This window comes from Lepisosteus platostomus, chromosome 16, assembly GCF_059453375.1.
Source record: "Lepisosteus platostomus isolate fLepPlt1 chromosome 16, fLepPlt1.hap1, whole genome shotgun sequence".
Taxonomy (NCBI): domain Eukaryota; kingdom Metazoa; phylum Chordata; class Actinopteri; order Semionotiformes; family Lepisosteidae; genus Lepisosteus; species Lepisosteus platostomus.
The window spans coordinates 24,371,747-24,399,143 of NC_142626.1; the positions used below are offsets into that span (position 1 = coordinate 24,371,747).

General features: G+C 38.1%; 2 protein-coding genes across 51 annotated transcripts in view; both read right to left on the reverse strand.

Annotated features, from left to right (window-relative positions):
* LOC148647086 (interferon-induced protein 44-like) overlaps positions 1 to 25,558 on the reverse strand; it is a 46,899-nt gene extending 21,341 nt beyond the window's left edge. The window contains exons 1-5 of one of the 3 annotated variants that reach the window (XM_088608667.1): positions 25,282 to 25,516; positions 18,242 to 18,280; positions 13,809 to 13,848; positions 12,310 to 12,505; positions 9,736 to 9,888 (exon numbers count right to left, since the gene is read on the reverse strand). In XM_088608667.1, the coding sequence (XP_088464793.1) occupies positions 9,736 to 9,888; positions 12,310 to 12,505; positions 13,809 to 13,848; positions 18,242 to 18,280; positions 25,282 to 25,306 (453 nt within the window). In that variant the 5' untranslated portion in view covers positions 25,307 to 25,516. Of the gene's footprint in view, positions 1 to 9,735; positions 9,889 to 12,309; positions 12,506 to 13,808; positions 13,849 to 18,241; positions 18,281 to 25,281 lie in introns of all 3 variants that reach the window. The other 2 variants (XM_088608669.1, XM_088608668.1) reach the window with 2 other exon arrangements.
* Positions 1 to 27,397, reverse strand: part of LOC148647083 (NACHT, LRR and PYD domains-containing protein 3-like) — a 1,669,284-nt gene that overhangs the window by 177,008 nt on the left and 1,464,879 nt on the right. The window lies entirely within an intron of this gene.

Consider the following 27,397-nt stretch of genomic DNA (forward strand, 5'->3'; position numbering starts at 1 on the left):
ACAGTATTTGAGAGGTATGTCTTAACACCGATACTACAGTGCTTAAGTACTGCTCATATATACAGCTCATATATGCTGCTGTATATGTTGCTAGGTTTATATTATGCATTTCATACGGTCAAATTACTTTTGAGCAACTAATAAGAAGCGCGAAACGGTATGCGTTTTAGTTTCGTTTTGTGCTGGGACCCGTGGATTGATTAGAGATATCAAGTACATACAAGTCATTTTTTAAATGTTGTAGTTCGTCTTTAAAAAAATGTTACGAGTACATCATCTATCAACGATTACACAGGTTCTGTTTCCATATTGCGGATTTTGATTACGTAATATTATTTTCTAATTTCACATTGTGAATATATGATTTGGGCAAACAGAGCCGCAAAGAAGTACATTATGGGTTGTTGTTTTTTTTTGCAGTTTTATCTAGAACAAGTGATGCTTAAACCTTTGTCTGATTCTTGTGAAACTATCCACACGACAGTTACAGTACCTAGGAGTTGACTTCAGTGATGTCACTGATGGGATGTTTCTAAAAATCCATCCTCTGTAAAACGTCTTCTCGAGTTGTCCTGCATATGTATTCGCTAATGAAGCTGTGTGTTCTGAGCCTGGATCTCTACATTTCTGTATGAACCAGCTTAGAGGGCTAAAGACAGCTTGTGTTTAAATTGAGTGTAAGGCAATTTATGCTTCTAAAGTCATGGTCAGCATTATTGTACTGTGCTGTAAACTTGTTCTGTGCCAAGTCACATTATTTTATAGCGTTTTTATAGCGTTATCAAATCCGGTGGCGCTGTGTGTTAGTTTCCTGACTCCCATGTCACATGGTCTGTGATTGAAACCTGTGAAACTGGTTTAATTCGTCACAGCCAGCACTCTGGTTGTAAAGTAGAAGCAGGCGAGATTTCCAGCGAAAGACACCTCCCCCTTCTTCGGGTGTGAGGGTCTTCTGCTCAGAATGAAACGCTAAAATGTAATGTAGGCTCTGAATGGGTTCAATTATGATTTGGGCTTGATTAAGGTCGCTGCCTTTCATCTAAAACCCTACTTGAATCCTTCTAAACTAAAAATAAGTGTTAGTGAGTTCTAAATAAAGAGGTATCCAGGTAACAGTGAAACGGGCGGACAGTCTGGGGAGATCGCCCGTTTTCCATGTAAATAGTTCCCTGGTTCCGCACCCCTTGGTGTTTCTCTCGCTCTCTCTCGGGTCACCTGATCATTAGCTCGAAAGATTTGAGTGCTTTGTGTATATTCTAATGGTAGTGGGGGCAGGGTGTGTGGGAACAGGTTTGGTTGAAATTGCATTGGAGATCTATGTTCTTCACACCTGAAACATTTTCTCTGAAAGCATTTTCTTCGCAGTTTAACCGATCTTGTTACAGCATGTTACAGTTTACTATTATTAACCATATTAATTTTAAGTGCTTAATGTAAAATCTTGTAAAAATATATTTTCATTGTTCAAATATACATTAAGTCTGACTATCATATAATAAGTTAAATACAAAACTAAAGAAAAAATAGGGTTAAATATAATTCAAAATATTTTGCTAACAATGTTAACTGTTTATAAATAATAAAAGGAGTAGGATGGCACAGTTGTTAGTATGTTTTTTGTTTTGTTTCTTTTTCATAAATACAACAGTAGTACCTGATGTCTCAGTGGCTTTCAAAATTAAATTATGCATACAAACCTGTGAACTAGAAAGATAACTAAGATATCCATCCATTTATAATGGTGGCAAAGTGGTTAGCATTGCTATCTTGCAGCACTGGGGTCCTAGGTTCAATTCCTGCCATCCAGTGTGTGTGGGGTTTACATGTTCTCTCTGGGTTACATGGTTTTTCTCCATATGTGTGATATGACTCCCTCTCGCACTCCAAAACATACTGGTAAGTTAATTGGTTTATGGGAAAACTGGCCCTGGTGTGTGTGTGTTTGTGTCTGTCTGTCCTGTGATGGACTGGCGCTATGTCCAGGGTGTATTCTGCCTTGTGTCCTTTGCTTACTGGGATAGGCTCCAAATCCTCTGTACTGGATAAAGAGATTAGAAATGGAAGTAAAGGCACTGTGTGGATGGAACTATACACAGTGTTAGAAACCCACTATGAAATGGCAGCATCTCACTGAGAATGAAATATTTTATAGTGCTGGCTTAAGGAAACAGCCTTTCCACCTCTCTTGCACATCAGTATCCATACCTAGTTATTTAAACAAATTGCCTCTAATTATAAACATCTTAATATGCTGGCTCTGTGGATCCGCATCAGCTATGTTTGCCCATTCCTTCAATTCATGTGCATCCAACACACAGTTCAATGCCAGCAACTACACATAATCTGTAATTATGTTAGGAAAGGCTGTTTCCTTAAGCCAGCACTATAAAATGTTTTATTCTCAGTGAGATGCTGCCATTTCATAGTGGGTTTCTAACATTGTGTATAGTTCCATCCACACAGTGCCTTTACTTCCATCCATTTCTAATCTCTTTATCCAGTACAGAGGATTTGGAGCCTATCCCAGTAAGCGACCGACACAAGGCAGAATACACCCTGGACATAGCGCCAGTCCATCACAGGACAGACAGACACAAACACACACACCAGGGCCAGTTTAAATCTAACCTCAGAACCTTTCTTTTCAGAAGACTTAGTGTCTGTATCTGCTTCATTTTGTAATTTTGGTAGCACCTCTAACTGCTTGTCTTTCTTATATGCATTTACTTTGTAATCTGTGGTCCTTTTATCTGTTTTTACATCTACTGTATTGCTTTGAGATGCCACCTTTAATGGTGATATATCAAATAAAGTTTTTTATTATTGTTATAGGGAAACATGATCAGATTTTCCCTGGTTCAGAAAAAAAGATCTAAAGTATACTAGTTTGTCACTCTTCTCATTCCCTTTGCTAAATGACTTTTCATACTAATCTGATCAATCTAACTGCCAGTTTTCTGTGCTTTCTCTATCCTGCTAGATTTGCAATTATTCTGAAAATTTTCATCTTGAAATAACTAATTTCTAAATACCTTTTTCACTGTTAACATCTTGCAGCAACTCTGCGACAAAATATACACTCTGACAGTTCATCCTGCTACCAACATTAAATAAAACAAATCTTAAGATTTCTATATTTATGTCTTTATTTAGTGGTTTCATTAGTGACAAAGGCTAAACTTTCTTGGAAAAATGTATTTTATGTGTTAAGAAAAAACTGACTTGCTTTAACAAAATATGTTTACAAATCCTTTCACCTGGCATTTTCGTAGTTAAAAATTATGGAACGCTCTGTTAAAAGCAAGGGAGTTTTTATGTCCATTGCAGTTCTTTTGCAACATGAATATAATTATATCGTTATTAATTTCTTGAGATACGCGATTCCATATTATATTCCCTTTTAATCAAATTCTAAAAGTATGCTTGTTGACTCCGGTATCGCGTTAGTTAAAGACTTCGATGCTTAAAATGTTTAGGGAGAAATGGAATACTGGTGTGTATGTTTTCTTTAAAGTATCGAGACTAGCCATATACTGTATGTTTAAGTTCCAAAATTAATATCGTTTATGGACTTCACACGCGTTGCAGTATGCTCCTATTCTTTTTATGCTCAGGCACTAAGTAAAAGGAGATGCTTCATATTGCTTGACTAATTTTAAAAACTAAGTTAGAAATGCAGACGGTCCCTCGGTGCGCTGCTCTGGTGCGCCGGCTCTTACACAGTGCCTGTCTGCCGTAAGCGTTACAATATACATACCCAACACTGCTTGTACCCATCTGTCATGCAAATAAAACACCTTGAATTGAATTGAATTGAGGGGAGAGGGGGGGAATACTAAAGCCAATAGTGGCTCAATACCCTCGATGGGCTTTGACGTGCTAATGCGTTGGTTTAACAGTCCGGGTGTGGCAGGCTTCCAATGTCAACTCGACTCGATTGGAAGACAATGAACGTATTTTGTGATATTTAGAAATATAAATTTGTTTGGTGCGAGTGAGGTTTTATTTAATCTCTGACCAAGGGAAACGTTTCATTTTTTCAAAGAAATGTTTGTTAAAAAATAAAGTCATAGTTCTATGGGATTCAATCACAGACCATGTGATATGGGAGTCAGGAAACTACTGTAACACACAGCGCCACAGGATTTAATAATGCAATAAAAACGCTATAAAATAATGTGACTAGGCACAGAAAAAGTTTACAGCGCAGTACAATAATAAATGCTGACCATGACTTTAGAAGCATAAATTACCTTACACTCAATTTAAACACAAGCTGTCTTTCTGTATGAATCTCTAAGCTGGTTCAAACAGAAAATGTAGAAATGCATTAGCCTGATTATGATTAAAAAATACATAATTAAACACGCGTTTGCGATTTAAATCAGAACACGATTTAAATCAATATAAATGTTTATATTGTTACGCATACTGTCCAGCCTCCATTTCTATTTAAAAATTTACTCTGTTGCACACACACACAATAGAAGCAGGAACCGCTGTCAGAAGGGAAGATATAAAAGTCAATTGATTGTCTATAATATCGCTATATTATTTTTTCGAAGAAATGTTTGTTAAAAGAAAAGTCCAGCACCAGCTGGATTTGAACACACAAACTGTGCTGTGTTAGTCACGCACCTAGACCAGTAGGCTACAAGACAACTCGCGTGAACAGGGAGGTGAAACAGCCTTACACAGCCCTGTCGCAGTACACAAATATAATCATACCGTTATTAAATTATTTAGATACGCGATTCCATATTATATTCCCTTTTAATCAAATTCTAAAAGTATGCTTGTTGACTCCGGTATCACGTTAGTTAAAGACTTCGAAGCTTAAAATGTTTAGGGAGAAATGGAATACTGGTGTGTATTTTTTCTTTAAAGTACCAAGACCAGCTATATACTGTATGTTTATGTTCCAAAATTAATATCTTTTATGACCTTCAGATGCGTTATGCTCCTCTTCTTTTTATGCTCAGCTACTAAAATTTCCCTTTAGTGGTAAAATTCCATATAAATATTCAAAACTAAGCGGATTGAAATGTGCACAGTAAAGACATTAAATGATTAAATCTTTTCACTACCAACCAATGCACCACGAGTGCCCCTGTCGGTCATTTTGGCCAGCCAATCACTTACCGCGGTGCCCTGCGGGTTGGTTACTGTACCGCGGGTTTTTACCGCTCATTTTGAATGGCTGCATCTGTAGCTAAGCCTGGCTATCATGATCAATGGTCATCCATTGGCGCCTATCTGTCTAGGGAGTGCCAGATGGACATCTGGACTGCATTCCTAAGTGTCAGGAGTAAGTGACTCATATCTCACCTTGATCAACCAATCAGGGACTGGTAGGGCCGAGTAACCCATGTGGGGCTCTGATGCCCAGGAAACTTTCAGCCAATGAATGAGCTGAAGTTCCACCAGGTCAAAACAGGCAACACAGAGAGCCTGTAGTGGACTTTTCTGAAAGGGAGAATCTCAAAGGAGAATTCCAGGGCAGGACGGCCCAGGAGCAGAAGGCTCCTAAGGGCAGGACATTCTCGCAGCGCGCCTCCTGACCATCCTGAGACTCAGCCTGGACAACCACGGAACGGCCAGTGTGTCCGAATGCCAGAACTTTCCTTTGTTCTAAGACTCGAGAGCGGAGGTTGCCAGAGAGTAACCAGAGGATCCACCCGAGGTTAACACCAGCAGCAAGCTTCATGAACAGATCGGAACTGTGGACAGCTGAATCAGTATTCAGAACTAGCGCTTCATCAGGAACGAACCGGTCCTCTTCCTGACCTGCTGGGACCCACAGTCATCTTTTCTCCTGTGCACAAACTTTGCTAGTTAAAGCCAACACTAACTAGCCGGTCAGTGAGCATCAGCAGCGCACCGTCGCAAGCCGCACAGCACAGCCTGGCACGGAGCCAGAGAGCCCGCAGGAGATCTGAATCCCCAGAGATTGGATGGGTATTCAACTTCAATGCATTACAGCTCGAGAATTCAATTGTTATCCCAACCAGTTGATATCAATTTAATTCCTAAGAGTTATGTACTTGTTTTGAGTATCCAATGTAGAAGTTGTAACCAAGTTCATTTACGAAACGGTCTAAATGAATGATATACTGAACGTATGTCCTCTTGATATGTGTAACACTTTGTAACTGATTGAATATATATCTTTTGTATTCTGATAACCCTCTCGATAAGATCTGTTAGGTTTACATGCATATTCTATGTATTAATAAATGTATCCTCATGTGTTAGTACCTGTGTGTGTGCGTTGTTTGAGTTATATCGCATGGTTGGATTCTAAAGCCATCAAAAGAACCAATTTTATGATTTACTGCTACAATTAATAATTGTCCCAGTAAATGCCCAAACCCTACAGAACTGGTGCCTTCAGAGAGCTCACTACAGCTGCATTGGATTGCATCTGGATCCAGCTACTTCTCCTATATCATTAAGAACAACCTAACAGTCCTAGACACCTGTTCACCACCCTCAACAGACTGTTCAAGCCAAACCTACCTACTACATTACCTGCTTCATCCCAGCTTTGTAACACTGTCTTAGAGTTTTTTGGTTGTCCACCAGAGTTATACTGTTCCACCTCCTTCCTGGATGATTGTTGTTGCTGTTCTCCCCTTTCTAGTTTTCACCCTATATCTAAATTCTTTTTCTGGCTAAAACTTTAGAATGTGCTGTTAGAATTAATTTATGCAACTATCTCATTGCAAATAAGCTTTTCAAAACCTTCCAGTTTGGTTTCAGACAATAACAGCACAGGAACTACCCCTGTAAACCCTTGTTCCTGAATGGCTCTGTACTGCTCCCCCTACGATTCTGCATGTTCCCAATTGTTCAGTTATTAACATCACAGGATTGGAATTATCATTTCCATTTAGATGATATTCAAATCTAAGTCCATACTTAACCTCACACTGAAGTAGCTGTGTCATTCCTATCATTACTAAAGTCTATTGGCAATGGGGGTCCTGGTTACAGGGGCAGGGCTGGATGACCTGGAAGCCCCTAGTCTGGGCCCTGCATGGTAGTGTCACAGGGCTATTTGTCATCCGTAGCTGGGATCTAAATGATAGCTGCTCCCAGCAGACCCAGGTGTTTCTGAACACCCCTTTTTTAGGGACCACACCACCCTAGAAAACACATTGTCCACTCACACTTTCTAAGGTAGGCTGCTTCACCTATTGGGGCATTGAGCCTGGTGATTGAAAATGTCACCGCAGTAATGTGTTACTATGACTAGCAATATGGAATAGTCATAAGGACTAGCAATAGTCATAAGGACTCTTCTGGATAGCAACTATGGCATGGATAGACCCATACACAGGACTGCACTCATTGCAGCAGAGTTGAAACATTGTAATAATGATATTGCTGGTCAAAGTGAGACCAGACTTCTGGGTCTATAAGGTAGAATGGAGAAGGCTATGTATGGTGTTGACCGCAATTTAAAAAATGCTTCCCCCCACAGAAACACCTACTGGCTTAAGCAAAAGGCTTATTGTATGTCATTTTGCATCCCTGTCATTTGTAAGTAGCATGCCGCTTGTAACGGAAGCGTTCTTTCTGGACCCTATGCAGACGACACGATCCAGGGAAAAGTGAAGAAAACATGGGGAAAAGGTCATGCAGGATACAGGGATGAAAACAGGGGGGCGTGTCCATGGAGTGCTGGTGATCGGGGGAGGTGAGACTGAGGCAAACAATCCGGGGATGAGTCAAAAGAGGAATCCAAAGACAGGGCAAAAGTCTAAAGCCAGGCGATCCATCCGGGACTGACAATTAAAAAACCAGAGCCGGGTTGGGACTGGCAGGGGAAACGGGAATGGGAACAGGAACAGAAACTAAAAGCATAACGGAGCCAGGCACATCCAGGTCCTGGGCCTTGCATGATGCGGAAAGCAATGCAGAGCCCAGATTAATGTCAGCGTCTGGCTTTTAAGGTGGGCTGGAAGGAGGCTGGAACAGGGGGCAGGTGCACAAAATCAAGTCTGAAGTGAAAGAGCTGGAGCGCCCTTAAGGGGGAGGGACTACAATCGTGACACCACTCTCCTTAGTGCTTATGCACAAACTCTGAAAACAAATAATGAAGAATGTTGGATGAAGCTCCAAGTCCCCAAAACAACAAAATCCTTCTACTTCAATGCAAGAGTAGAGAACAATAGTGACAATTGGAATGGGTTGCTTTGGAAACCCAGCATTGGATATGGAAGAGAAAAATGGATTGAAGTCTCTGTGCTGAGCATAGTCTCACTATCACAAACACCATCTTTCAAATGAAATATAAATACAAATGGAGGCACCCAACGTCAAAGCACTTGTATTTTATAGATTACATCATTGTTAAGCGCTCTGATATTAAATATGATATTGTCACATGAGTCATGAGAGAAGCAGAGTGCTGGATGGACGATAGGATGATCATAGTTAATGAATGAAGGTTGGGTCAAATAAAGAGCTCTTCCAAGAAAAAAAAAAGAACTGCAGTGATTGTGTTTTTGTGGCACACAAGAAGTGGAGGTACTGTATGAACCAACATGCAGCATTCTAGAAAACCTTGAGGCTTAACAGAAGAAGGCACAATTGAGCAATGGACTTCTGTATATCGCTCCATGAGAAAGCACCCTAATCCATCAGCTATAGTTGAAAGAAACATCAAAACTTGTTTGATGATAACTCAAAAGACATCTCAAATCAGCTAGGTGCCATGCACAAGAACTACAAACCCACTTCTAAGGTTTTTAGAAAACAGTAAGAAGAATGGAGAAAAAAAATATTTACAGAATGTTCTGCAACAGTTTTGAAATGAGTATTGGATATCCAAGGCACATGAAATACAGAACCACAAGGACAAATATGGCATGCTAAAGTCTATGACACATTGAAGACCATCCAATGCCATCTCTCTCCTATTAGGAGTTCAGATTCTGCTATCATGTCTCACAGAAATTACAAAACTCCTGGGCCTGACTTCATCCCAGCTGAAATTTTGAAACAGGGAGGTTACATTTGCATGTGAACCATTCATCGCTTCATTGTGGAGATAAGGACGCATTCCACATCAATGGAGAGATGAAAACATTATCAGCATTTATAAGAAGAAGGCTGACAGATCCATCTGTGACAACAGCAGGACAATATCTCTCCTCTCAGCTGCTGGCAAAGGTCTTACGATGGTCATGCTTCACAGACGTATTGCCACAATCACTGAAGAGCTTCCTGAAGACAGTGTGCTTGTACCAGTCCTATTTAACATCTTCCTCCTGTGAGTTACACACTCCTGCGCACGCATATTTTTGTAGAAAGTGAGGTATTTTTTTAACTTTTGGTTGGACCGGAACCTCTTTAATATGAGGAGATTCCAAAATGCCACTAAGCTAAAATCAGAATATTTACTTGAGCTCCAGTATGTTAATGATTGTGCTGTTGTAGCACACACCCCAAAAGCACTGCAAGCTACACTTACACCAGTTGTACAAGCAAACAGTAGAATCAGACTGTTCATCAATATTACAGAGACAGAGGTTGTGTGTCAGTGGTCATCCAGAACTCCACCTGAATTACCTGTTTTTTACCATTCTTGACTCAATACTTGCTAATGTGCCTCACCTCAGGTTCCTCTCCAAGCCCTCTGTCTAAAGAGGCTAGTGTTTAAACAGTTGATTTTCCTAAAGCAGTTATGTGTTGGTGGAATTGTGGTGCATTGTGAGTACAACTTACCGTGTATCCATCTTTTATATGGCCTTTCACCAAACTGATGAAGACATCAGGACTTTTCACAATATTATCTATTCCCATGACATCATAGAGAACAAAAGGGAGAACTCCATCTCCTTCTCCATTTGCACAGTCCTCTACTCTGTATGGTTTAAACTAAACAGAAAAGTCAGAAAAGCAAAATTATAAATTCTGAGAGAATTATCCCCATTGTGCAGATGAAATTTAATTACCACTTTTAGGCATCAGTGTGTTGCACTTTAAAAGTCCGTATAGATATTTTATTACAAAGACTAGATCATCTCACTTCAGGTCTTCATGGATAGTTGCCTTTGTTTTGGCACAAATTTAGTCATTATGGAGACTTATTGGAAACATTAAACAGATTTCTACATTTGCTCTTTTCATATTCTCTCTTCAGGAACTGATTAAAAAAATTACTTATCATAAACAGCTAAGCTTTGACTACTGCACAAATTAGCACCTGCACTTTAAGGTACTGGACTGTCTGCACTACTGTATGTCCTGTCTTGGCTGTATTAAAACATCTAATGTCTAAATTTATTGTAATGTCCATTGTCTGTTTGTCATTTGTGCATATTTTTACTTTTGTTTCACTGTTACTGGCTACAGCTGAATGAGTAAGCATTTCAATACACTTACTGTATATGGCAAATAAAAAATCTTGAAATCTTGAAAGTCTATTTAGTTGTAGTGTTGTCAAAATGCATAATGCTTCAAAGAGGTTTGCATCCTACTACTGATCAAGTCCAACAATGTTTCACTTTGGAAATCTGATGATCAGGCTAAAAGGTGGTAAAATTTCTGCTTATCACAAGTTGGGAGATGTATGGACCAGATGTCTGGGACTGTATTGACTTTAAGTTGCGTTGAATGCACACTGTCAGCCTAAGTATTGATGCATTTCATTCCTTGTTCTCTGAGCTTCCTCATTAATTATTATCCTTCATTAATGGTGTGGCTGCAAGACAGGTTTGACTGTGCCTGTGAATGGGAGGGGGGCTCAAGAACAGGGCATGAATACACAGTGCACCTGTATACAGCTGGTTCCTCAATGAGCCCTGAGCAGTGAGTTGTGAGCTCTGCCCACACCCAGAACATCAAAGGAAGACTTCCACATCCCCTGAGAACAAAACTTGAGCCCTTGTTAAGGGGGCACTAAAAACCCAAAGTCAAGAGAACAGGGTAGAATTTTGAAAAGTCAGACAGAAGTTAGAAAACACAAAGATTGTAGCTATTGGACCCAAGAGAGGACTTGGATATCAGGTACTGAAAGCAGCGGAGAAAAGCTTCTCCATCTTCCTGTAAAACATGTTTGGAGTTGGAGACAAACTGGGAAGTGAAAGGAGCATAGAGACATGTTGTTTAGGATGCCTGGGACAGAGGAGGGTGCCTGAAACTTCACCTTTTCTTTGCTGTGGTGTAAGGAGGCACACCACGCCACCAGCCAGAGCTGGTTATGGAAAATAAAAATACTGGACTGTTCTTTTGGAACATTTGGTTCTGGTAACTGGGGTAAATGGGGTTCTTGTACTTGATATTAGTTGTATCATCTGTTCTGTGTGTTGAGTGGGCAATCATATAATTTTTTTTAGCTTTAGCTAGCAGCCATATCACCCTGCAACTCACAACTGGCAACCCACTGAAGCTCAGCAGATGTGATCCTGGTCAGTACCTGGAGGGGAGATCTCCTGGGAAAAACTAAGGTTGCTGCTGGAAGAGGTGTTAGTGGGGCCAGCAGGGGGAGCTCACCCTGTGGTCCATGTGGGTCCTAATGCCCCAGTATAGTGATGGGGACACTATACTGTAAACAGGTGCCATCCTTCGGATGAGACGAAAAACCGAGGTCCTGACTCTCTGTGGTCATTAAAAATCCCAGGGCGTTTCTCGAAAAAGAGTAGGGGTGTAACCCCGGTGTCCTGGCCAAATTTCCCATTGGCCCTTACCGATCATGGCCTCCTAATAATCCCCATCTATGAATTGGCTTCATCACTCTGCTCTCCTCCCCACTGATAGCTGATGTGTGGTGAGCATTCTGGTGCACTATGGCTGCTGTCGCATCATCCAGGTGGATTCTGCACATTGGTGGTGGTGGAGGGGAGTCCCCATTACCTGTAAAGCGCTTTGAGTGGAGTGTCCAGAAAAGCGCTATATAAGTGTAAGCAATAATTTATTATTATTATAGAAATACTTTTATGTGAAGGGAAGACTGAAATACTGTAAATAACTGGGATATTCTGCACATTAGGATAACTGTGAGTTAACTGTGAGTGCACTGAAAAAAAGAAAAAAAAGATCCTGTTGCAAGAAAAAAAGGGTCCTAGCATCCTCATAATTGCTATATCGACACAACAAAAGCAGTTCCTGCATTTAGGCGTCACAATCCATGACATTAACAGTCAGGAATAATCCATACATTAATAGTGCCAAGTCACTGTAGAGTTTGCTATATACTATCATAACTAAATTACCCGTATGTTTATCAGCATTGCAAATAATTTATAAAGAATTTGAATATATTATTCCATTCAACAGACCCTCTAGATGGCTACTAACCTTCGTGGTAAAACTGTATTTATCTTCACCAACCAAAGCTCGGCTTGTCAAATGACCTTGAAACACAGAATCAATTGTATTGATGTAACTGGACTTTCCAGCCTTGATCTGTCCAGCCATCATGATTCTTAATTCTTTTGCTTCTTTGTATTTTGGTGTTAAAGTCCTTATTTCTTTCATCAGTCTTGCTTTCTCCCTGCAAATAAGAAAGAAGAGATCCCACAATAAAGAAAAAATAATACATCCTAGAAGGGTGTATAACTGGGCTTCTACACTGTTCTGTGGGTAGATACTTATTGTCAAAAACAGCTTGATGAAGTGGCTAACAAAATAATAGTAAATATTGAAATTTTGTATTTACAATTTCCTGTGATATTACGATTGTAAGTAGAGGTCACTCTACTTAAACAATCATTTTCAGACCAAGAATTATGTTTTTTTAAACAATTCTACCACTCTTCCTGTTCACATTTTTTTTTGCTTTTGCTACTCAACTAAGAACATCTCTGTTAATATATACAGATCCAGCCATTCAGAATGCACGCAGGATAATGCAGTAATTTGCAGTGAACACACCTCAGTGCAACATAGCACACCACACTTTTTAATATTGTGTTGAAGGATAGCACTGTTTTGTAAAACTGCCAGGTGGTGCAGTGAATGCTTAACATGGTGTCTGGAAGCCTGGTTTTGAATTCCACTCAATACTGAGCCCCTTGAGACAAACATTTCCAATGATAGAATTTAAGTTGTATAGAGTTTAGACTTTTATTAATTTTCTATTGTATATTACAGAATGTTAAACATTAAATTAATTTTTAAAAAAGAAACAAGTTCTATTTTACAAAACAAAATTACCATGTTGGGTACAGTAAAGAAATAGTTTATTTTTATATCTTGTTGTGAGTGCAACATGCTTTTTTATGTTTAGATCCAAATGTTTTACATTACTTTTATATTATTTTTACATTTTTATTGTTTTACATCCACATAGATTTGGAGAGCTACATTACTCTGCCAGATATATATAAGGAACAATTTATTATTATAGCATAATGTAAACACATTGAACCTTTTTTAATACACATTGAAATTATGTATATTTCTTTGTAATGCTTAATTCAGGAACAAATAATTAGGAAGCAATTTTATTTGAGATTTTTATTATGAAAAATATATTTATATGCGTGGCTTCTTACTCCAATTACTGACAACCATGACTAATTACCAGGCATTATGGATTCTGGGTTTTACACTATGGGTGTCAGGAGGTATGAGACGGGTTAAGGAATAATGTAGTTTTTCTTTCCAATTTCTTTCTCTTAACAATTTTATACTCATTATTGTTCTTAACTGAACACCTTCTATCAGTTCTTCAGGGACATACAAACACAGCAGCTCTTCAGGACTGTATTGAACAGCTTTCATCTCATTCTTACAGCTCCACATTGGGAGGTACAGTGTGATGTGGGTTTCATACTGTGTTTTTAAATACTTACTCTTTGCCCCAGACTATTTCCCTCCATGGGTTAACAAGTTCTAGAAAACAGAAATGACATCATGACAACCTTTATGTAACTTAAAATCATCAAAGTTTCTTCAATCCTTTTTCCTTACCTGGTTCTGGTTAATTACAAATTGACAGTAAAGTATCAGATTGTCTGAGACTGTTGCAATAACATGAATTTAGAGTTTGCACTGTATATTTTGACACCATAATAGAGTGATATGAAGAGGCTTGTAAATGCTTCTGTACATCTATCAGTCTGTATTTATGTGCTATATAAATGCAGTTGAACATGAACCCCTTAAGCACTGGTCCCACTGCAGTTCCTCTCCCCACTTTAATCTCCATGTCTTTTAGCAGTCCAGATTATTGAAAGTCAGGTTTATCTTGTAGCCTTTGACAACACCATATACAATCTCAGATAAATGTAACAATTATTTAGCTACATATGATAATGATATAAATGAAAACATTCAGATGTATAATTCTTCCTCTACTCTTTTATATGGAGTGTGGGACAGAAGGAATCTTCTCCTGTTCACCACTAGAGGGCCATTAACACTACCAAAGCAGCCCTCTAAATTGTTTTTTCCTCCAAGATTGTCACCTGAGAATGTGTCTCTTTAGCACCTGGGCTTCTGATCAAGAGCTCTATATTAAATTCTCACGCATCTCCCCTTCATTCATCCCAGGACCATGCTGTCAGCTACACAGCTGAGGTGACCTTTTTTCTTCTCTAAAAACCTCAGAGAATGATTCTATTTTTTTTTCCTCAAGGCTAAACGCGGACCAGTTCAAAGCTTTATCCCTCTCCGAATGTCCCCACAAAGAAGACTTATTTGATGGACTACACCATGACAGAATACTCTCAGATGCTTCATTTGTCATGATTTAGAACATCTGGCCTTTGACTGTCCGAATCAGCCAGATCCCAGGCAGGTAGAAGACGGAAGAAAATCCAACTGCCCTGTAGCCTCTACTCACAAAAATTAAAGTAAATGGGAAAACCATTGATGCCCTACTGGACTCCGGTAACTTGGGTACCCAGAGGGACAGTTCTTAAAAAAGAAATTGGAATTCATCCATATCCATGTAGATACCAAAATATATCCCACCACTGGTATTAACTTGAACACCTCTCAAGGTAAATATCGTGCTACCGTGGGTGTGGCCAAACAACTTCTCTATCCCATATTATTAGGAAGAGAGTCCAGAATTCCATCGTCCAGACACCAATAGGAACACCCATTGATTAAGATAAGATCTTTATTGGCCATATACAATTTCTTGTATTAGAAATGTGTCTTTATGCATATCCTAGCTTGCTCTACATGAGACACACAGACGGGGAGAGAGAAGCTTGAGGACAGAGCGCAGGGTCGGCTATTTATATGGCACCCCTGGAGCAGCTGGGGTTAAGGGCTTTGCTCAGGAGACATACAGAGTAGGATTAATCTGCTGGCCGCGGGATTCAAACTGGCAACCTTCCAGCCACAGGTGTAGATCCTTAGCCACAGAGTCACTGCTCTGCCCCAGATTGATTTGCTTCGAGGATATGGTGAATGACACCACGAAATGCCATAGGGATAAGAAGAAGCCATGGAGACCCAGAGGGAACCAAGAGAAAAAGAAGCAACAGAATCTAAAATAGATGTAGATTTATTGAATATAGAATTAACAGATCTAAAAGTGAGTGATCGCCGAGGTCAGTTTAAAACAGGGCAACTGAAAGAAGGTCATCTGAAACATGCATGTGTCACGTGAAAAAGATTGAGGGATTTCTGTGTGATCCTAACCAAACCCTTTCCTCTTCTTATTTTGTGGTGAGAGATTATCTGCTTTATTAGGTCCAAAAGGGAGAATGCAAAGAGATAGAACAGCTGCTTGTGCCACAGCCTTATCAAAGAACACTCCTCAATCTTGCACGCAGCCATCTCCTGGGAGGTCTTCTTGAGGTGAAGAAAACAGCTGAAAGTCTCCTCAAAGGTTTCTTTTGGCCCAGAATAAGTAAGGCGATAAAACAGTACTTCCAGTAGTGTCCTGAGTGCCAAAGGACAGCACCTCAGCCTTATTATAAAAGCCCCCTTGGTCCCATGCAATAATAGAAACATCTTTTGAGCGTATAGAGATGGATCTCTTATAAAATCTGCTAAGGGATACCAATATATATTAGTGACAGTGGATAATGCTACACTATATCCTGAGGGAATTCCAGTGCAGGGTAGCCAGTGCAGAGAACATTGCTAGAGAACTCATTCAGTTCTCCTCTAAAGTAGGAATACCCCCAGGAAATCCTAACAGACCAGGGTACTCCCTGTATGTCCAACATTATGAGAGAGTTAAGTAAACTATTTGGTATTCATCAAATTGGAAACTCAGTTTATCATCCACAAACAGATGGCTTGGAAGAGCGATTTAATAAGACACTAAGAAGCATGTTAAGGAAGACTATGCACAGGGATGGATAAAATTGGGATCAGCTTTTACCCTATTTAATGTTTGCGATATGGGAAGCTCCCTAAGCTTCTATGGGATTTTCCCCTTTTGAATTATTATATTCTGGAAGACCCGGAGAATAATTGGATCTAGTGAAAGAAACATGGGAACAACAATCTTGTACATGTGGAACAAATGAGGGAGAGGATGAATGCAGATTTAGAGAAAGCACAGGCATAACAAACCCAAATTTATAACCAAGGGGTCACACTAAGGGAATTTCATCCAGGGGAAAACTTTCTTGTGGCTTTGTGGTGGGAATCTGACAGTAAAAGTTGGGTCCTGTTAATTATAAAATTAAAATTAAAAAAGAAGCCAATTTCAAATCTATTACATTAATTTGTTGAAGGAATGGCATGGGACAGAATCCTCACCAGTCCAGTTTGTCCTTGATCCTCTAGAAGAAGGCACTGATCCAGTAGCCAAGGGAGACTAACAGTAGCTCAAAACCAGAGACAAGACTTGCAGGAGTTCCTGTCCCAGAATAAAGATGTATTTTCCAGAATACCAGGAAGAAACCACTTTATTCAACATCACATTGTTAAAGTAGCCAGGTAGATCGTGAAGAATCCTGCGCGGAGTAGTGTAACCGCGTTCTAATGCCGTAAGCCTGAAACCAGTCCAAAAGTTCAAAACCGAAGGGAAACACAAAACAAAGTCATAAACCAGGGAGCCAGAAAGTTGAAGAGTACGAATACCAATAAAGCAAAACCAAAACAGCAAGCCGACAAGCGTAATCCAAGAATCAAGGCCTGAGGAGAAAAGCAATCCGTAAGACAGGGGAAACGAGACCAAACGAGACGAAGAGAAGTGTTGAGTACTAGGAGAGAACTTCCAAAAATACTGAGCAAAGGGTGAATGACTAAGGTTTCCTAAAATAGAGAAATGCAGAGAATGTGAGGATCGAACGAAACAGGTGAGTGGTCAGGTACTTTGAAAAAGTCTGCGCCTTCTTAAAGCGGCAGTATGAGAAGCTGGAAACATAACACACATCATCACGGAACCAGGGAAAAATGTATAGTCTCCCCTTACCGCATTCCCAAAGCAATAAGAAAGATTATTAAGAGAAGGTGGAGCAAATGTTAGCAATGGTAGTTTCATAGTGAGTGGGCCTAACCAATTGTATTTGGTTCCAAAGCCAGACAGAACAATTAGGTTTTACTATAACTTTCAAAAATGAAATGAAATCTCAGTGTTCGATGCTTATCCCATGCCGCGAATAGATGAGCTTATTTAACGGGTGGGCAATGTGCAGTATAGCACATTATTACAGTATATAGACTATAGATAAAAATGTACTGATGAACATGGCAGCAGGAGGTTGACTCTGGGCTTTGGGATTGGTTCCATTGGAGTAACTGTTTAAGCAGTATGGGTGGAGGTTTTATAGGTAGGGAGGGTAGCTGGAGGGTGTAGAAACAAGGTGTACTATTCCACTGAGAATGAAGTGTTATTAAGGATTTCTAATAATCTGTGTGCCTTGACCAAGCAGTCTGGTGCCTCTCTCTTAGGTTTTCAGAACACCATGAAACCCAATTCTATTTCCTTTTCCTCACTTTAGTTATATGGGCTGTGTAAGGGGGTGGGTATGATGTGCACACAATTGTTTGATCAAACTCATTCCGAGACAATCCCACTCACGGAAACAATCCAAGCAACCTTTTATATGATCTCTGATAAAAGAGCAACATATCACAGGGATAGTATAAACTGTTTTTTGTTTTTTTTTAAATAAATTTCCACTTAAGTGACAAGCCTGTCTTTCACTTCATACTGTAGGATAAGTGCATTACTTTTTAAAGTAATGATTAACTCCATGGTGAAACAAGTAATTGTTAAAAGTAGACAAAAAGAAATACAATTTTGGCCTGCTGAGCCACCTTTTGTCTCATATTTGTTTGTAGATTATGTATGAAATACGAACCTTACCTGGATTTGGTGGTGGTGTTGGGGGGGAATGATGCTTTTCTGTATTAAAAAACAATTATGTGTGTTAAATTCAGTTAGGATTGGTTTCATGAAACAATACTACTTTTAAAATTAACTGGGTCTGAATGCTTCCAGGTACAGTAACTCCCCAGACTCTTGTTTTACTGCCAAACAGTTTCTGAAGAGCAGTGGTATGAAACATTTTGTACCAAACAGGTTGATGTTCATGTAAAAAGCACAGAGGTTTTATGATCAGCAGCACAAGGCCAGACAAACAGAATTACCCACATGTTCCAGGTTGAGAGCCATAGCATCTGTCAAGGAATTGTCTACAGTGTGTATTGCAGTTAACATCCTGGTGATATTGTAAAACGCCTTCCATGGAGCAATGGTTAAAAGTCCAGAACTATACCTGATTGCATCTCAGCCAGTCAACAACTTGTGATGTGGTATCTTAAAAGATGGAACCTATCCAATGACAGGGTTCTCTAAAGCTCCCTCCATCTCACCTGGCAAATTGACAGTCGTGTATTCTGTTTTTCTTACAGAAGATTCCAAAACTGTTCTTGGCAAAATACGAAGGACATCTCAACCTAAAACTATTCAAGCTGCTATTGTGCAAAATGACGAGTGCATAAATGTGTTGTAAAAGGTTGTGGTTTCTGGTTTCTAAATTGAGCATAGGATTTTATGCTACAAGACCTCTGTTCCTTTCTTTTATATTATATTATGTTCGATTGCTTCCTAAAAAGTACTCTCACAATTTACCATCAGAATTTTTATTACAGTAAATTAAAACCCCTGTTCACTACAATGGTGTAAAGAGGTTAGTTTCACAGAGGGCTCAGAGAAACTGGCCCGTTCAATCTAGCTTATCCTCCTGGAAGAGCCTGTTGAGAGTTGGGCTGCAAGGCACAGGGGTTAAGAAGATGAAAATGGCACTTTTGTTCCTCCTTTTTTGCAAACAAACTGACCTTTCTGTGCCCTACATGCATTAATGCATTAATGCCCAAATCCAAGCTATGGTCCAGGACCTTTGTTTCAATATATTAGAGAAATTGGTCCAGCACTGTTATCCTTGTGTCCCAGAGAAATGGAAAATATTACAGCTCTGAATGGTAGGCCAAGGAATGCAATGTAGCTGTGGGATATATTTCAATTAAGTCAGTTCAGTTTGGAAATCAACCTAAGAAACACAGCTAGTTTTACACAAGGTCAGCTTGAATTTCAGAGAGGAAAAAGATCAACTTTTAACCTCCTTAGGTCCTACAGCCTCAGGGCAAATGCCATTGCTAATTGCAGGCCAAAGAGAATAAAAGCCTCTTTCATGTCCTTGAAATATTCCTAAATTCCTGAAGTCCAGGAACTCTGCTTGTGTTTCAGGGAATCTGAAGTTTCTTAGGGCACTGTGAAGTCCATGGTACAGATGCAACCATTCAAAATGCGCGGGCGATACCGCATTATTTTCCGGTACGCTGTACGCAGTCTACCGCGAGTTACCGGTAAATACCGCAAGTTACCGGTAAATACCGCTAGCAAAATAATAGTATCCGGAATTTCCGCAAGGTGGAGCTAATAAAGCTCAATCTCTCATGTTTGAGCTGTAGCCATCAAAGTCTTTAACGAAGATATTACTAATAGTATTAATAATAAATGACCTTGGATCAAGCTGTAAACTCAAAGTATTGCCCTGGTCCACATTATTTTTTTCATTGACCGTCTTTGTAAAAGTAACACCACAGCATTTTGCAATCACGCATTTTTTTCCAATCATGCAAAGTACAGTATTTTTTGAGACTCGATTCACCATGCCTTTCACATGCTCATAAAAGAGATTGATTTAGGAACATAAACATATTACCGTATGCAAACTGTACTGTATACAATATGTATGTGTATATTTAATGTCTTAACTGTGCCCGTTTAAGTATTGAATATTTATATGGAATTTTACCACTGAAGGGAAATCTTAGTGCCTGAGCATAAAAAGAATAGGAGCATACTGCAACACGTGTGAAGGCCATAAACGATATTAATTTTGGAACATAAACATACAGTATATGGCTGGTCTCGGTACTTTAAAGAAAACATACACGGAACATGGTTTCATTATGACCAGAATTGGTCTTGAGATATTTTTAACTTGATTTACAGTATTTTAGAGGTATGTCTTGACACCGATACTACGTAAATACTGCTCACGTACTGTATATGTTTCTAGGTTTATATTATGCATTTCATACGGTCAAATTAATTTTGAGCAACTGATAAGAAGTGCGAAACGGTATGCCCAGGGTGTTTTAGTTTCGTTTTGTGCGGGGACTGCTTTAACTATATCGCCGTGGATTGATTAGAGATATCAAGTACATACAAGTCATTTTTTAAATGTTGTAGTTCGTCTTGTAAAAATGTTACGAGAACATCATCTGTCAACAATTACACAGGTTCTGTTTCCATATTGCGGATTTTGGTTACGTAATATTATTTTCTAATTTCACATTGTGAATATATGATTTGGGCAAACAGAGCCGCAAAGAAGTACATTATGGGTTGTTGTTGTTTTTTTTGCAGTTTTATCTAGAACAAGCGATGCTTAAACCTTTGTCTTGTTCTTGTGAAACTATCCAAACGACAGTTACCTACAGTAGGAGTTGACTTCAGTGATGTCACTGATGGGATGTTTCTAAAAATCCATCCTCTGTAAAACGTCTTCTCTAGTTGTCCTGCATATGTATTCGCTAATGAAGCTGTGTGTTCTGAGCCTGGATCTCTACATTTCTGTATGAACCAGCTTAGAGGGCTAAAGACAGCTAAATGACTTTATTTTTTAACAAACATTTCTTTGAAAAAATGAAACGTTTCCCTTGGTCAGAGATTAAATAAAACCTCACTCGCACCAAACAAATTTATATTTCTAAATATCACATGATCGAATTTAAGTCTTTTTAATAACAATGAATAGTCACCTATGCGTTACAAAATAAACATTTATATTGATTTGAATCGCGTTTTGATTTAAATCGTAAACGCGTGTTTAAATATATGTGTTTAAAGCCGATATACTGTATAAAAGCGCTGATTCTTATGGAATGTGTTCCGCCGGGGATTCAAAAAATTGATTTTTTTTAATCGCGTATCTAAGGAAAATTGCAGTATAACTTTGTTCATGCACAAACAGTGGCATGTTACATTATAATTTGGGTGTCTCCTCTTGCCAGAAAGCTCTAAATTGCATTTTGAGTGCGGTTTTTGACTTTTTCTAAATTGCAACCCATTAATAAAGCTGATACAGTTTAGACTTACTGTATTCTAAACTGTATTACAACAGCACATTGGACAATGCAACATAAATTGCAAAAATGCACTTGGAATCTGTCCAAGCCCTACTACGAAAATTATTTAAACTGCGACACTTATCATTCATCTTTAAATAAACTTTATTTTATATAGCATTTTAAGCAAATAGGTAATTAGATTGCTCATAAACCTAATCGCTTTTTCTACATAAACACAGCGTGATTGCTCTCTGAAAATGCTTTTCCTTTATATTTAGGCTCAGATTTCAACTATAGATCGTATTATTATAAACTTTCTTGGAAAAATGTCTTTTTTTCTTGTAAACCATGTTTGCTATTAATTCATTTAGGGCTAAAATACGTTCATTGTCTTCCAATCGAGTCGAGTTGACATTGGAAGCTTGCCACGCCCGGACTGTTACACCAATGCATTAGCATGTTAAAGCGATTTCATTGAAGAGCCTAGCTACTAGTTAACAGTGTACTTCCTACTTTGAAAATACCTGTGAAACCGGTTTAATTCGTCACAGCCAGCACTCCGGCAGAGAGGGGGTTGTACTCGTTAGTGTCCGATGACATACAAGTGGAAAGATTACAGATTTTAATCGTCTTTTTTCTGAACCAGGGAAAATCTAATCATGTTTCTCTATAACAATAATAAAAAACTTTATTTTACATATCACCTTTAAAAGTGGCATCTCAAAACAATACAGTAGATGTAAACCACAGATTACAAGGTAAATACCCAGACAAACGCAAATGCGTTTTTAATAAAATGCTTTCATTCATTCAACAGAGAGAGAGCGTAAAACCTGGGTGTAACAGCTGTTCCTTTTTCTGATCACTCGCTCTCTGAGATACATGGGAATCCAGGCTTTTTTTTATCAACGCTTTCTTTTCCCTATTCCAGATCTTATGGAACCACTTCAGAAGGGTGTCAGCCAGTCAGATTCCAGGAATCGGTACTTTAAAGGAAAAATACACACCGGTATTCCATTTCTCCCTAAACATTTTAAGCATCGAAGTATTTAACTAACATGTGAAATAGCGTGTGAAAAAGTGGTAGTTTTAAGCTTTTCTGCTAATATAATATGGAATCGCGTATCTAAAGAATTTAATAACGATATGATTATATTCGTGTACTGCGACAGGGCTGTGTAGGGCTGTTTCGCCTCTCTCTTCATGCGACTGTACCAGGAAGAGGATTTCTTTCTATTTGAAACGTGTATTTTAAAAGTTTAAGAAGTAAAAACCTTACAACGTACACAGATTTCTAAACTGATCAAGATCGTTATCTTTGTCTTATGCATAATAATGTTCACCGCTCTGTCCAGCAAATTAATAATAAACTTTATTTTATATAGCGTTTTAAACGAATAAGTAATTAGATTGCTCATAAACCTAATCACTTGCTTTTTCTTTTTATTTAGGCTCAGATTTCAACTATAGATCGTATTATTATTAACCATAATAACAACCAACCAACAAAAACAACCATATAAACATAATACCAACCAAAAACATAGATAACGACCACAATACAAAATCAAATATATCAAACCATTATACTCTCGCAAAGTCCTCCAATTATCATAATCCCGCCCCTTATGCAAAACCAAACCCTCCTCCCATCCCAGTTTATCCTCTTTATCATAAACAAAATCCACCTCAATTTTCAACATAAAGCATTACACAAAATCAATACCTCAACACTCCATACTCAACAACGATAATTCACAAACAGCCAGAACATGTAACTCCACATTCCCAAACAGACCTTATTTCTATAGCCCCGCCCCTTATGCAAAACCAACACCCCTCCCCTGTTCTCTCTCTCCCCTGGCGTTTGTAATCGTTTTTATTTTCAAATAAATTTTAGCAAAGTCATGTATTTTAAAAATCTTAAGATTTTTATATTTATGTCTTTATTTAGTGGTTTCATTAGTGACAAAGGCTAAACTTTCTTGGAAAAATGTCTTTTATGTAAACCATGTTTGCTATTAATTCATTCAGGGCTAAAATGTGTTCATTGTCTTCAAATGAAAGAAGGGTTCCTTTCGCCGTGAACGGGTTGAAATTAGAAGCTTGCCACGCCCAGACTGTTACACCAACGTATTAGCATGTTAAAGCGATTTCATTGAGAAGCCTAGCCTTTCTTAACTAGCACTGTACTTACTGGGTTTTTGAGGGGGGAGGTGTCTTTCGCTGTGAAACCAGTTCAGAAAAAAGACGATTAAATTGAATAAACGATTAAGGGTATTTACCTTGTAATCTGTGGTTTACATCTACTGTATTGTTTTGAGATGCCACTTTTAAAGGTGATATGTAAAATAAAGTTTTTTATTATTGTTATAGAGAAAAATGATCAGATTTTCCCTGGTTCAGAAAAATGACGATTAAAAACTGTAATCTTTGCACTTGTACAGTATGTCATCGGAAAATACAATCAGTTTCTGCTTTGTGTAAGGATGGTTTCAAAAAGTAATCTAAGTGGTGAGAAAGCTGTGCTCCTCAAAGCGCTTTACAGGATTAAAACAATAACAACAATAGTGGCTGGGCAAACTATTTTTTTATAGAAATACAAAATGAGATACTGTATAATGATGTGCATGAACAAAGTTATACTGCTATTTTCCTTAGATACGCGATTAAAAAAAATAAATTTTTTGAATCCCCAGCGGAACACATTCCGTAAGAATCAGCGCTTTTATATATCGCCTTTAAACACATATATTTAAACACGCGTTTACGATTTAAATCAAAACGCGATTCAAAACAATATAATTGTTTATTTTGTAACGCATAGGTGACTATTCATTGTTATTAAAAAGACTTAAATCCGATCATGTTGTGATATTTAGAAATATAAATTTGTTTGGTGCGAGTGAGGTTTTATTTAATCTCTGACCAAGGGAAACGTTTCATTTTTTCAAAGAAATGTTTGTTAAAAAATAAAGTCATAGTTCCATGGGATTCGATCACAGACCGTGTGACATGGGAGTCAGGAACCTAACCCAGTCACATGCAGAGTGCTGAAAAACCACTACAGAAACATTATCAACAGACATTGTACAGCGTGTACTATTCTTGTGTTGCGGTACATGAATATAGTTATATTGTTATTAATTTCGTTAGATACACGATTCCATATTATATTCCCTTTTAATCAAATTCTAAAAGTATGCTTGTTGACTCCGGTATCTCTTTAGTTAAAGACTTCGATGCTTAAAATGTTTAGGGAGAAATGGAATACTGGTGTGTATTTTTTCTTTAAAGTACCAAGACCAGCCATATACTGTATGTTTATGTTCCAAAATTAATATCGTTTATGGCCTTCACATGCGTTACAGTATGCTCCTATTCTTTTTATGCTCAGCTACTAAGATTTCCCTTCAGTGGTAAAATTCAATATATACAACGGGCACAGCAAAGACGTTTACTGTAAGTCTTTCTACGACAGACCAACGGACCACGAGTGCCCCTGTCGGTCAACCAATCACGTACCGCGGAACCGAGCGTCATCTTGCGTCACAATGCGCAACGCCACCTGCGGTACGTGTCTGTAACGCGCACTTTGAATGGCTGCATCTGTAGTAGTTAATGCCATTCCCTTTTCCTCATTTTAGTCACACTGTCTAAACTCAGGGAACAAGTAATGGTTAACTCAACAATGAAAAATAAAATGTAGAAACAATATTTTTCAGCTACCTTTTGTTATGATTATGTATGAAAGATTAATCTTACCTCGTTTTGATTCAGAACTGCCCATTTCTGTATGGAAATAGAATTATGCATGTTACATTCAATCAGCATCAATTTTGTGACATTTATTATAATCCATGTGTCCAAGTGTGTTAAGATTTCACATCACTGTAACTTGAGTGTTGTCTGGTTGTTTTGAGGGAGTTAGAAGAGCATAAGTTGGAATAACATATTAGGAAATTTGGATAAACACTGGTGTCTAATTAAATAAAGCTATAATACTCAAAGAATATCCTCATATTTCTACAGTATATTCATCAAAAACTTATATTTTCTAACATACTAATATATACAAGAACTTAAATGTTTTATTATATATGTAGATAATAAGGGAGAGTAACATAAGTTTACTGTTTACTGCATACATGTCAATACTTATACTGTACCATTTAATCATTGTAATAATGTAATTCAGTAATTACATGACATGTACCTCAGGAATTGATTTGGGACCCCCTGCTATTCCTCATTTACCTGTTCCCACTTGGCTAACTATTAAGATTACATAAAAAGGTCTAAATTATCATTTCTATGCTGATGATGCTCAAATCTGCGTTATACTAATGGTTATACTGGTGTTGATGAGTGGCAAAAGTTTATTGTCATTATACTCATATACATATGCAGGTATATGGTATAACGAAATGCTATTTAGCTAGCTCTCAGATGATAAGTAGTACAAAATAACAACAATACATTTGTATAATAAAAGAAAGGCCGAGACAACAGGCAGTGTGCAAAACAACACCAGGCAATGTGCAAAACAACAAAAGGTAACAGGTAATGTGCAAAACAACATCAGATGTGCAAAAATATACACCAACAGAATAATTAAAGGATAGAACAATGATGGGGAGTGTTTTGACATGGAGGTAGAGGTAGATTTCAATATGTGTTTGAGTTTTTGGTAAGAAAGAAGGCACTGTGAGGTTCAGACCGTAGGTGAGAGAGGCTGATATATGAGAGTCAGATATACAGTACAGTGCCTAAAATGTATTCACTCCTATGGAACTTTTCACACATTATTGTGTTACAGCATGGAACCATGATGTATTTAACTAAGAAAAGTAATTAAAAATAAAAAAGTAAAGAATTTAATGAATCTAATATTAAATTATTATCTAGTAATCTAGACCTGCTTTAAAAAGGTATATCTGTTATTCTGTTGTTACAATGCAAAACAGTTTAAGTACAGCACTGATGCAGATGTTTACATAAAATACATTAATGTATATGTTAATGTTTACATTTGTTTATAAATTTATGGATAAAAAATTATTTTTCTTACCAGTTTCAGAGAAAGGCTCTGAAAACACAGAGAACCAATCAGGAGATGACTGCTAAACATGAAACTTTTATTTTCACTTTCAGTATTGATTATCATTTTAATCATTAATCATTAAGGGCACTGTTCCTCGTGTCACACTTTCATCACAATCACTGGCTTTGGAGAAGCTTTCATTACTTGGATATGTTCGGGGTTAAAGTTTTGCTAAATGACATATTTCATACAGCTTACAGTATGTGAAACAACAATAACAGCAATTTTCACTTTCTTAAACTCTTTCAATGTTCCTAACATTTCTACACTTTGGTGTCTATATAATTACTTGACAGGACAGGGCTCACCCACAATTGGTTTCATGCACATATTGTTATATGCTAGTTATACCAATGTGGATTAAGACCTAACTATTTAACATTCTCTAATGCATATGTGATATCAGTAAACAATGAGGGCACACACTTAATTGAGACTACCTAGTAAGTGTCTTCACTATAGGTGCCCAGCCTGTAGATCACGAACGACTGGAGTGCTTGGCGGTTGATCTCAAGAATGTTTGGTGAAAAATCTGACTATTTACTTTTTTCAATAGCCAAATCATCCATTCAATGCATTCTATGCATATAATCTCATACATTTTACTGCCCTTGTGTGTGTTTAACTCTTGTTGAGTAGGTTGTAAAAGTCTCTGTTACCTGGTTGCTGGCTGATGGAGCTGTGTAAATAAAAAAAGTGTGTTACTTCCAAATGCACCCTACATCTGCTACAGTGCATAAGGAGTGAAACAGTCTGGCCATGATAAATTCATCAACA